Here is a 13338-nt window from a genome sequence, read left to right as displayed (position 1 = left end):
TTTACATTTAATAAAATAAAAACTTATAAAAAATAAAATAATAACATTATATCCGTTAAATATTGTCGTCTATTATTAATACATTTACGAAGCCTATCCCGGAAGTTTTCCATTGCTCGTCTAGTCATATGTGGTGTAATGGCTGCCAATTCCTGAGTTATTGCCTCCTTAAGTGCTTCCAAAGATGTTGGGCGATGAGTGTAGACTTGGGCCTTTAAATGTCCTTAAAGAAAAAAATCACAAGTTGATAAATCGGGGGACCTTGGTGGCCAGGTAATGTCTCCTCGTAAAGAAAGAAGAAGGAAACATGTCTCTCAAAATGGTTAATTAACGCCGTGAAGTGTGTGCTGTGGCTCCATCTTGTTGGAACCAGACTTTTTTGTGGTTCCTAGTAAACTGATTTAAGTTTGGTTTGAGGAAGGTCTCCATCATGTGACAGTAGTGATCCGCATTAACTCTAACTTTTTGCACATCTTCTTCGAAAAAATACGGAACTAATACACCAAATTCAGCAACGGCACACCAAACTGTCATATAAGGGCTGTGAAGTGGTCGTTGATAAAATTCTTGAGTGTTTTCTGTTGCCCAGTATCGAAAATTTTCTTTATTTACAATACCCGATAAATGGAAATGGGTCTCGTCAGACGAAATTAAAACAGCACTAACGGGAATGTTTTGAAGAATGTCTTCACAAACAGCTCCTCGAGTTTCAAAATCTCGCTCTCACTTAATTCTTGCGCGATCATGATTTTGTAGGGATGCATATGAAGATGTGTGTGCAAAATTCGTCTTACACTCTTATTAGACAATCCAAGGGCAGCGGAGATTGCTGGATAGATGCACTTACGTGTGCCACATTATCCGGCGTTGTTGCGGTTAAAAGTCGGCCAGACGATTTTCTGCTTAGCGCAGAACCCGTTGCTCTAAAGTTTAATAACCAAACTTGAATTGTTTTTCTATCCGGAACAGGATCATGTCATCCAAGTTGAAATCGAATGCGAAATTCTCGCTGAGTAGTAATCGCAGAAGCACCATTACGTATATATTCCTCTACGACAAATACGCGATGCATTGTGCCACGCCATTATGATTAGTATAAAAGGCACGTAGAGCATTATCTATCTATACCCGGAATACTATTTCATCTATAAATAAACGACTAAAAACACGGGAAATTTTTAAGCCGGACCTTGTATAAAAAAATGAACTTCTTAAGATTAATCATTTCGGTCTTAAAAAAGATAATATTTTTAAAGCAAATTTTTTCATTAAAATAATTTATAATAATATAATACATATTTGGTTAAAATCTTTGTAAATAAATCTTGTTGAAAAAATTTGAGCTCTATTCCAAAGTTAAAGATAAAGAGAGTCATCTACTTTATGTATACATTTATAAAACGCGTCCTGCCAATCGGTATGAGCTGTATTTAAAAGATCGGAGTTCACTTCTTCCATTCTTTAAAAGGTTTATTATGGGAGAGCGTATTACAAAAAATTATTTTTTATTAGAGCATTAGATTTAAAATGGGTTGGGTTTGATATCCCGGTTCTTAAAATCCCGATTTTAAAATAGCGTTTTTTATAATCCTGCTTTTGATAATCCCGTTTTTTTTATCCTGATTTTGCAATCAAAACTATTTGTTTAATTTTTAAAAAATCCCGTGGTTTTTTAAAATTAAACAAATAGTTTTGTTTGCAATATCGATATTACGAAAAATATTAAAACAAATAAAAAATTACAGTTTTTTCTAAATTCATTTAATTATAACCTTTAACAAATATAAAATACCAAAAATAAACCAAAAATATAATATACCTAAATTAGTATTTTTTAAAACAAAACAAAACAAAAAACAAACTTAAATCAATTAACAAAGTCCACAATCGACCAAATTTTCTCACTACCGCGGATCTTGGAAAAAACGGATGACAGTGCGAACGACATAAAATGTACCGTCCATTACCCACATTTTGCTGTTTGCGAAGAAACAAACCAGGTACCTGTTCCTAACAATTTAATTTTGTGGCCATCAACAAAACAAATAATTCACCTTCAAGATGTTTCAAATCATCTGGTATATTTATCTCATTGATATCTTGCAGTTCCTTAATCGAAGACACTCGAACACGTGAAATTTTTTGCTTTTGGGCAGAAGTAGATTGCAAACGTGGTGTCACAGAAGATTCACATTCCACAACTGTGTCATGGATAATCTAAAATAAATAAATTAGGTAGTGCAACAGTCCATGGAGAACCAGGGCTTAGTGACTTACAACTCTCAACCATTCCTGTGTGCGAGTACTGTTGTCAGGGATGGAGGGGACCTACTGTTTATATGCCGGCTAATTTGGAAAAGCACTTTTTCATGACAAGAATTAATCTTGGAGGATTTGTCAATTCTTCGCAAGAGGCATTACCCGTGAAAAAGGTTAGGTGGCACAGGCCGTGATTGAACCCAAGACCCCTTGCTTGACATTCCAACGCACTAACCATCACGCTACGGGTACTACATCATGGATAATCTGCGATGGATTAATACGCAATGATTCTACAACATTTTTAATGCTGGTATTTGTTTTGCTGATTTCCTAGCACAAGAATCAGTATTATGGCAGTGTTTTGATGGTTCTATTTTAATTACATGTTCTCTGTCTTTAAGCGTTGTACTGACTCTTCCCTTGCAAAATTTGTTCTTTTTCTGCGAACAGCTCTATCGGAAAACAGCACATATTTGTTTTTCAAGGTGATAATCGTAGTCGTCAATTATTAATTTGCGAACACCTTTGTTTGACCTTCACTTATAGTACAATTCATTGTGGTCTATTGTTCTGCGTACACAATTCAATACTAAATAATTTGATTAGGCTCAACTAGTTACTGCAGTAAATGATAGCAGTAAAACCGTTACCGAGAGGCAGGTTTGCTGTAGGTATGCATATATTGTTTGTTTCGCGTACAGTAAAAACAAAATGAATTACGCTATTATTATGTTTTAGTCAAGTAATTTAACTTTCAAACCTCCTATTCTTATTTAGTTAAATGCACGTATTTTGTAAATAAAAAACGGGATTGCCGGGATTTCAAAAGCGGGATTGTAATTGATCGGGATTTTGAATAACTACAGTCCTGAACAAACAAACAGAACAAACTTCTCCACCTAGCTAGGTCGGGGTTTTAAAGTACGGGATTTCAAAAAATCGGTATTTTAGAAGACGTTATTATAAAACTTTTTTTTTGGAAAAAAAATCCAGGTGGGAGTCTTAAAAGTGACATGTTGGAACCCAAAGCTTTATATGTCATTACCAACTCGCTATCCAACTCCCTGTAGCTGTCACTCTTGTGGTTACCCAACAAATTTGCAACAACATTTTTAAAAGCCTTCCATACAGATTTTTCTAAATTCGCTTAGTTTTTAGACGAGTTCCTAATAGCTCTGATTGTTTATTGGACAAATTTAGATTCCGAACTAAATCATTTAAGTCTCCTTGAGTTATGAAATGTGGCGCGTTTGCAATTCCTTTAAACTGAAAGTCAACGTCCTCGTCAACACACTTACCTGAAGAGGACGTAGTTGCAACTAGTAATAGTTCTAACAATTTTGTACAATTAGAGACTAATCTTATAGCCGAAGATAAGTTAGGGTAAATGACAGTATTTTTTTTCTTGTAGTTTATACCGTTTATGACAGTGAGACAAAAATAGCAATCCGAAACGTGGTCTCGCTGTTCAGTAAATATCAAACGGCATAGGTCTTGCGCCTTTCTTCCAGTCGGTTGAATTTTTCACACACGTTATGCAACAGACATAAGGAGCCCAGGATTTTTCTTGATAGGCGACAGAAAAACCAAAACATTGGTGATAACACTCAAACACAAGATTCGTAAAGTTTCGTCTTTGTTTTTTAAATGTCAGTTCTCCGCAAACATAACATAAAAAATACAAAAAGGTGTTAAAAAGCAACCACAAATATTTTTAAAGCGGTTTACTTGGAAGCGCTTCTGTTAATTTGCTGCGTAGTACAAGTTTTGAGTTATACCGTATCACAACAAAACTGAGGCTAATTGACACTTGACAACTGTGATTTAATATTTAATATAATAATAATAGATTGATAAAACAAAATTAGCTATCAAAGTTCGTGTGACAAAACCAGTGTTGACCAGTGTAATTAATAATACATATTTTATCTCAGAATCAACAAAAACAAGCTGCTGTACCGAGACTTTTTGGACTGTTGGTATATTAGAAACACAATAGGGGAATTCACGATCTAGTGCATTTAGTCTGGGAATTGCATTTGAGTGTAAATATATGCACAACATAGTGAACGCCCGAAAAGCATATAAAAAAGCAAAGTGTTCTTGCAACGATTTTTGACAGTTGTGAGAACAGCTGATTATTGTTATTTTTTTTATGTGAAATTCAAAAGTTTATTTTGGTTTTAATATGCCGAAGAAAACTGAAAAAAAAAAGAAATTATTGATTCGCCTATAGAAGAAGCTGCTGCAAATTATTCTTATACATAATTTCGGTGGTTGTTTATTAACTCACAGGTTGATGTGATATGTATCTCAGAAACTTGGTTCAACTGTAAGTTTCCTAATTCGGTGTATGATATTGAGGGCTACAAACTCTTCCGTAGTGACAGAATCGGTCGAGAAGGTGGGGGTGTTGCTGTTTTCTTGCGTAATGGAATAGGATATTAAGAAATTTGTGGATCAGGTGAAAACACTGCTAATGATTATTTGCTTCTTAAAGTTAATTGTGGAGTAGAGAGTGTTATGCTATAGGGGTGATTTATAGACCTAACAAAAACACTGAATTCGATACAGTAATTAATACATTAGAAAGATTTTCTTTCTATGCTCCTAATATAGTTTTGTGCGGAGATTTAAATTGCAATTTGTTAGATATTCGTTCGTCAGCTACTATGACTGATTATCTTAAAAGTTTAAATCTTCTACCTGTTAATGTTACGTTGGCAACTCACTTCGCTAAAAATCATACCCCTACTCTCCTCGACGTATTCTTTGTTGGTGATATCAAGAAAACTCTTTTCTATAACCAACTAACTGCCCCGGGTTTCTTATGTCATGATATGATATTCTTAACCTATGATATTCAATTGGACGTGACAGATGCAGTCATAAGTTATAGAGACTTTCAGACCATAGATTACCATAGTTTAAGTTATGATGTACAAAGTACACAATGGGAATATATCTATCAAATGCAATCTGTGCACAAACAGGCAGAGTTTTTGCAAGAAAATCTAAACAACATTTATGATCGTCATGTACCCATGAAATATAAGGTAATTAGAAGTAATTCTTTGCCATGGTTAAATGCTTCTATAATCGATTTGATTAAAAAACGAAACAATGCGTTTATTCGTTGGAAGCGTTATAAACTAGCAATTTTTTATGATATCTTTCGTTATTTCCGAAATTAAGTAGTTTCTCGCATTAAAACGGCTAAGAGACGCTACTATGAAAATTAATTGAACCCAGATAACCAATCTGGGAATAACCTTTGGAAAAACTTGCGTAAATTGGGCAATGATAAACGAATTTCTGAACCTAATTCTAACATAGACTGCAACCAACTCAACGCCCAGTTTGTGTCTTTATCTGTTCCCAAAACACGTAGTTCAATTGACTTTCATGGCTCTGCATATGAAGTTTCGAGTAATGAAATTGACGATCCTGAACAAAGTTTTAACTTTACTCGTTTCACAGAAGAAGATATCGTCGAAGCAATGCTGTTCATTAAATCAGGCGCGGCAGACATAGATGGGATAAATCCGAAGTTCTTGAAAATTGTACTTCCTCATATTCTAAAATACATAACTCATTTATTTAATTCTATATTAACTAGTTCTGAGTATCCGAGAATATGGAAATATACTAAGATACTTCCTATCCCTAAGACTTTAAACTGTGCTAACCCAGAATATAGGCCTATTGCTATCCTGCCATTCCTATCCAAAGTCTTTGAAAAACTACTTTTAAAACAGATGCAAGGACACCTAACATATAAGTATGATTTCAAATTCTCTCGTTTGCGGTGAAATTTCTGCACTCATACTTATCTAATCGAGAACAATGCGTTGCTGTAGGAAATCAAACATCTTCATTTCTGACAGTCCCAGCAGGGGTCCCTCAGGGTTCTATTCTTGGACCTCTATTATTTTCACTTTACGTTAATGAGCTTCCTCGACTGGTTAAATCTTGTAAAGTTCATATGTTTTGCTGATGACGTCCAATTATACTTGGACACTCCTGTAGATAGCATAAGAAATGATATTAACTATGTTAATGAGGATCTAGTAGTTATACAACAGTGGGCTCTCAAGCATAACCTCACCCTTAATCCAAGAAAATCTAAAACTTTGTGTATTTTCAAGCGCGCCCTTGATAAGTTAAGCTTTACACTGGTTCTGCTGGGTGGCTCAGTTATTGAATTTGTAACGTCTGCTAGGAATCTAGGTATTATTTTTAACTAGACTTTAACATGGAATCACCATGCAGCTACTACAATTGGCAAGTTATATAGTGCTCTGCGTCTACTGTGGACATCTCAAAGGTTTGTTCTTGTCAGTAGTAAGATGTTGCTTGTAAGATCTCTTCTATTACCTATTCTGCTGTATGGATGTGAAGTGTGGTGTAGCGTTGACTCAAATACAAGGCGAAAACTTAATGTTATATACAACAACTTTGCCAGATACATCTTCAACATAAGATATTACGACCATATTTCAAGTTATACTAAACAAATAATGGGTCTGACTTTTGATAACCTTATAAAATTTAGAACTCTCATTCAGCTGCACAGTATTTTACAGTCTCGTCAAACTGATTATTTGCACAACCGATTAACTTTTTCAAATTCGCTAAGAACTGTCGTACTGATCCAGCCAAGATTTGCTTGTCTGCAATCTGAACGTACATTTTTTGTCCATGCCACTCAATTATGGAACTCAGTACCTATAACAATTAGAAGAATAATTAACACAAAAGCATTTAAAAATCGTCTTTTGACGCATCTGACCAATGATGCTTAGGGTTATTATAACTAATTAATAAAAAAAAAAAAAAAAAAAAAAAAAAAATTAAATATTGTAAACTATAGTTTTAAAATTGTATTTTTAGTATCTACTAAATTTAAAATTCTCGAACGCTCTAATATATTTTATAAAGCTTTCACAAATAATAAGGTTGTAATCTTAATGTGAATTATGAATTAATAAATACGAATATGAATATGATAATTTCGGCAATTGACCACTTTTTATTCGGGTTTTCTCTTTTTCTATTTATTTTAATTAGATCCCCCATGTTGATTATTTAAATATCAGCTGATTTCTTGCTGTCAAAACACTGTTGCTCATGCTTGTGCATTTGTATACTTTAGGGTTTCAGCGAAGTAAATTTTCAGTACTAAAGCATATGCATATTCATATATTTTGTTAGTGTAGAGCATCTGTATGCACAAAAAATATGCACATGCACTGATGCAAGACCATTTACACCCGATCGTGAATTCCCCTAATGTGTTCTCAGCATTTATGTATTTCTGTTTTAGCTCCAATACATGTTAACATGTGGTCAAATTTGAGATCTCTTTTCTCTACGCTTCCATGACCCCAAAGTATATGTGACAGCGATCATCTTGCCACAAAACGGCTACTAGCAAACACAAAAGTCGTGGAACCCAATTTCATCAAAGAAAAAGGAAGATAGTCAATTAGACAAAAAAAGCCTTCCTACCGTATGTAAATAATGTAACTGACAGGGTAGGGCAAGTTTTAAAACGTTATGGAATAAAATCCATATTTTAACCATCTAAAAATGTGATTAACTATTTCTTATCAGCAAAAAGAACAATTTCCTGTAAAATTTTCAGCTTAAGAAATATGTATTTTGAAGAACGAAAGCATCTTAATGACCGGGAGTATGGCTTTCGTTGCAATAGGTCCACTGGTGATCTCATGGTTTATCTCACCGAACAGTGGAACAAATCTTTACATCGTTTTGGAGAAAGTAAGATTATTGCACTTGATATTTCAAAAGCATTTGATAGAGTTTGGAATAAAGCTCTCTTATCGAAAATGCGTGCATTTGGTATTAATGAATCCCTTCTTCGTTGGGTTAAAAATTACCTTTTGGACCGTTCAATTCAAGTAGTATTGGAAGGGTTAAAATCTGATATTCGCAAAATAAACGCTGGTGTGCCCCAGGGCTCCGTTTTGTCTCCGACGCTCTTCCTTTTGATCTTTTGTCTGAAACTTATAATGCACTAAATTGTTTCGCAGATGACAGTACCCTCAGCTTTTCATATTCGTTTTTATATTCTCATCCTTGTTCTTCGGATGTCGACTACCAACGGCAGCAAATAATAAGCTCATTAAATTCTGATCTTGACAGCATTGTTCAATGGGGAATCAAAAACCGTGTAGAAGCAAAATGTTCTAGGTGAATACTAAATTGAACTCTCTAAATATTTGACATTTATAACGTGGATAATTCGAGTAACTAAAAATATATCATGTAAACAACCGCTGAAACCTTAAAAGGTTCATACATGGCCGAGGATCAAGATTTTATGTTAAATGGAAACCTTAAGGCCCAACTATAATAGGCATAAGAAAACATAAGCTTTTGTCAAAAACCCAACGAAAATTCACTTAAGTTTGTGAAATTACTGCGGATAGCCATAATGCAATTTTGCTCACGTATCTAAATGTCAGATTTTACTTATGCGGCGAGCGACTGGGATCGCTTTTGCTTAAGTTAACGAAACTGAGAAAAATTTAACGAAACGGAGCAAGACTCCATTATGTTCACTCGTATTGAGATTCTTTGTATTCGCACGTTTACTTATGCGCGCTGAGAATTTCCAATGGTTCACGCTCTGAAAACCAACCAGCGGAAGTCTTTTTCTGCAGGCTTTAATAGTCATTATTTTTGATTTTGTGACATTAATTGAGACCTCCTATAAGTCGCAAAATATGTTGAGTTTAAAATGATGGGATTATCTGCCAATATGACAATATCGTTCTCCTATAGAAGCATCTTAATTTAAGTCTGACCACACCTTATTCCACTCCGGAAATATTTGGGAACATCGTTAAAAAACAAAGCAAACATAATCGGACTTAAACCACAACCTTGAGGGACACCAGCGGACATTGATATTTCATTCCAAAATAGCCTTATTATAACTAAGTATGATTATTTTATTTTCTAGTCTAAAATAAAGTCATTACTGGGATCCAATTTTGGTTAGGTTAGGTTCGAAATTAGAAAAAAAAAACTAAATTATATTTAAAACTTTCTTACATTATTATGCTATGATCAAAATACCCTACCATTTCTCGAAAATATTTTCGCCGACACATAGACATTTTTTATCATCGTATAGCTAGTGGACCAGATTGCACTTAACTTGAATAGATTTACTTTACTTAACTAGCATCTATATAAGCATTTTGGAGAAAGAAAAGAAAGGTGGTTTACAATGACCCGCCTCTCAAAACGACATACAATGATGCAAAAGACGAGACGAAAAACCAACAGGGCAGGTATAGGCTAGTTCCCCACACCACATGCAAATTATCACACAAAGTTTCATCGTCATCGCATCGGTCGTGTACACAAATTGATTGTTTATAAAATAAAGTATAAAAGTCGCAGCCTATTTTGTCACCGTGTCTCATTAGGTTTTCAGCCGGAATCTGGCAAAGATGAACAGCTCCAAAGTCGTTACCGGTGGTACTGTGCGGTTTGTGATCTCGCAATGTCTAGTTTTTATTTTGTGCTCACTATGGATGACTAAAGTCGGTGTTGTGGCTGCGGGTATATCATTGGATCGAACATTAGGCGAAAGTGGATACGCCAACGATAACACTGGCAGCCTTGAAAGCCGCTATGCAGATATCGATAGTAATAGTAGCGAGGATTTTATTCCTCTGCTAAGGAGATACGATGGTGCTCAGGTTTGGAGAATTTTGGTTGAAAACGACCAAGAGAAACAATTAGCCGAAGAAATTCTCGAGAAATACGGTAAGTCAATAAGTTTAGATGATTTATGTAAATTTATTTGTGAGTTCCAAATAGAGTGCGGTTATGTGTTGTGATAGCCAGTGGTTATATTTTGGTATTTTAATGAATTGTTATTCCTAAAGATACCTAAACGTGCTTTGAATTGCAAATGACTTAGACAAAAGAAAGTGAAACTAAAAGTTGGATTAAATAATTAGCTTCTGTTTGTCTGGAAATTGCGTAATATACCTTCATTCGATGTAATGTGAAAGTATTTGTGTTCGTTTGAGATTTAAAAGAATAGCAGCGGTTCCGACTTGTGTTTTGTGTTTAATTTGTTTACGAGTTGGCTTAGATAAAATCGTTTATTCTTGGATCAATACTAGTAATGTGTTTTTTAATAGTCTGTGCTTGATTTTATTTTATATTATAGCTGAGGTCTTACTTTAATCACTTCTTTCAAAAATCAATCCTATTCGAAACCACCTTTCATTGCAATTTTGCATTTCTTTTTTTCGTGTTTTTGAATGCATTTATAAATTCGAAAGTAGTAGTAACTAACTTTGACAAATAGTGAAATAAATAAATAATTTGACACGGCCTCATGGAAAAAAAAGTTTGAAGATGTTAAATTTACAAGATCTCGGAAGGTATTTTGCATAACACACAAGACTAGAATCAATTTTTCAATTTCTGAGTACAATATTTCAGTACAGGTCCTGATAAAATACCAATTATTTGTATAAACAAAATGTATGTCTTTTGTTTTCTTTGCTGTATTTCTTCTGTTCAACTGGTCTCCGTAATGTTCTAACTTCCCTGATCTTCATATCAAGCGCCAGTTCATTTTTAAAAATTAAATTATTCCTAAATTGTTTGAATCTTTTGTCTGTAACTTAAATTCTTTTAATTATTCTTCTGATAAATATGAAAATCAACATGAGTTTGTAAAAAAAAAGCTGCAATTATTAACTTTTTGTTTAGAGCATTCGAAAAACACTCTGAAGTCAATTGCATCTTTACAGACTTTAGTTAGGCATTTGATAATTAAGTCAAGAAATTCTTAATGACCATTTCGTTATTAAGATTTCATCATATCTTAAAGATAGATATTTTAGCGTCATGTTCAGGATTAACCTTTCATTTCAAGATAAAGTCAATTCTGGTGTACGTAAAGGGAGTAACCTTGGTACATTACTGTTTATTTTTAACTTCCCATAAGAAGTTATTGTAATGGGTCCGATTTGTTGAATTGAAAATTTTGACATTTCTCGACGTTTCAAGGTCCCTAGAGTCGAAATAAAAGTCCGTACGTTTATTTCGTTGTCTATAGCTCAAGAAGCGGTAGAGATATCGACTACAAATGAATAATGAATAAACATTACTTAAAGTTGGTAAAAATTGAATTTCGACTCAAATGTCTTTTCAAAAATTTGAGAATATGGATTCCAAATAATTTCATCTTATAAAAAATATTGTTTTCAACACTCAGTAAAATTTTGAGAATAATCGAATTGACAGTTTTTTTTTACAAAAAAAGTAAAAACCTAAAAAAAATTGCTCAAAGTTGGTAAAAATTAAATTTCGACTCAAATATCTTTTTAAGAATTTGAGATTATGGCTTCCAACTAATTTTATCTTATAACAAACATTATTTTCAACATTCCTACAAAATTTGAGAAAAATCGAAATAAGATTTTTTTTACAAAAAATAAAAACCTAAACAAAAAAATAAATATACTCAAATATTTTTTTCAAAACTTTGAGATATTGGCTTCAAACTATTTTTATCTTAAAAAAAATTGTTGTCATTATTCCGTAAAATTTTGAAAACAATCGAATAGACAGTTTTTTTTTACAAAAAAAACTAAAAACCCAAACAAAATTTAACATAAGTTGGTAAAAATTGATTTTCGACTCAAATATCTTTTCAAAAATTTGAGATTATGGATTCCAACTAATTTTCACTTTTAACAAATATTGTTTTCAACATTCAGTAAAATTTTGAGAAAAATCTAATGAACCTAAAATAAAAAAGCAATACTAAAACTTGGTAAAAATTTACTTTCGACTCAAACACCTTTTCAAAAATTAAAAATATTGTCTTCAAACTTTTTTTATTTCACCGAAAATATTGTTTTCAATATTTAGTTTTTTTTTTTTAATCCATCTCCAAATCTACAAAAAATAGTACGCAAGTTTGGTAAAAATTGATGTTCGGTTCTTGAGAGATACTCAAATCAATTTCATTCATCCAATTTGTAAAAATTTAAGAAATGCTACTATAATTGGTAAAAATTTGTTTTCGACTAAAAATCTATTTAACAAAACTAGATTTTCAAACTAAACTATTTCTTTATATGAAAAATATTGTTGGTAATTTAAAAAATTTTAAGAATAATTCCACTGAAAACTTTTTTAACCCAACACGAAAACCTACAAACTTTTAAGCAAGACAAATCGACAGACGGGATGGGAAGTTATCAGTGTGGGTCGCATCCCCACCTGATTTAGGGCTCTTTTTGTGTTAATTAAGTGCTCTAATCCCGATTTGGTTCAAAAATACCTTCCCCCTTAAACTTGTGGTGTTCCCAGCTTGACGTCAAGCTGGAAAAACCACACCTTTAGGTTCATAATTTCAAAAAACCCATCGGAGGGAATTTAGGGCTCTTTTAGCGAAACTACAAATTAGTATCTCCACCCCTTACCCTCTTAATTGAATCGCAAAGTTGAAATTTTTGGAGACTTTCAAACCCAAGCAAAATTTAAAAAAACTAATGATGGGGTCATTAAGTGCTATTTTTGGGCTCCTTAGATCGCGGAACTCCAAATTGTTTTTTAAGCCCATATCCCCAAACTTAAGTCGAAAAGCTTAAACTTTTGAATACTTTCTCAACCAAACACAATTTTGAACATCTAATGATGGGGTGATTTTAAGCTCTTTTTGTACTAATTTAGGGCTCTAATCCCGAGTTGGTTCAAAAATCTCTTCCCCTTCAAACTTGTGGTGTTCTCAGCTGGACGTAAAGCTGGAAACACCACACATTTCAATTCATAATTTAAAAAAACTGATGATGAGGGAATTTAGGGCTCTTTTTGGGCTCCTAAGTTAGTGAAACCCAATTTGGTATCTTCCCTTAATCACCTCGCAAAGTTCAAATTTTTGGAGACTTTCTTAACCAAACAAAATTTTAAAATTTAATAATATGATAATTTAGGGCTCATTTTATGCTAGTTAAGTCCCGGTTTGGTTCAAAAATTCCTTCCCCCTAAAAATTTGTTTCAAAAGTT

The 13338-nt window shown here is 33.3% G+C and overlaps 2 protein-coding genes across 3 annotated transcripts in view; one reads left to right on the top strand and one right to left on the bottom strand.

Moving 5' to 3' along the window:
* Nucleotides 1–13338, bottom strand: part of LOC129945662 (centrosomal protein of 162 kDa) — a 131445-nt gene that overhangs the window by 20382 nt on the left and 97725 nt on the right. The gene's annotated exons all lie outside the window — the stretch shown is intronic.
* The window catches only part of LOC129945664 (carboxypeptidase B-like), a 30149-nt gene continuing 26514 nt past the window's right edge, over nt 9704–13338 (top strand). The window contains exon 1 of the mRNA XM_056055510.1: nt 9704–10068. Within this exon, the coding sequence (XP_055911485.1) occupies nt 9750–10068 (319 nt within the window). The 5' untranslated portion in view covers nt 9704–9749. The remainder of the gene's footprint in view (nt 10069–13338) is intronic.

Source organism: Eupeodes corollae, chromosome 2 (genome assembly GCF_945859685.1).
Source record: "Eupeodes corollae chromosome 2, idEupCoro1.1, whole genome shotgun sequence".
Classification (NCBI taxonomy): Eukaryota; Metazoa; Arthropoda; class Insecta; order Diptera; family Syrphidae; genus Eupeodes; species Eupeodes corollae.
This window is presented reverse-complemented; position numbering and strand designations above follow the sequence as displayed.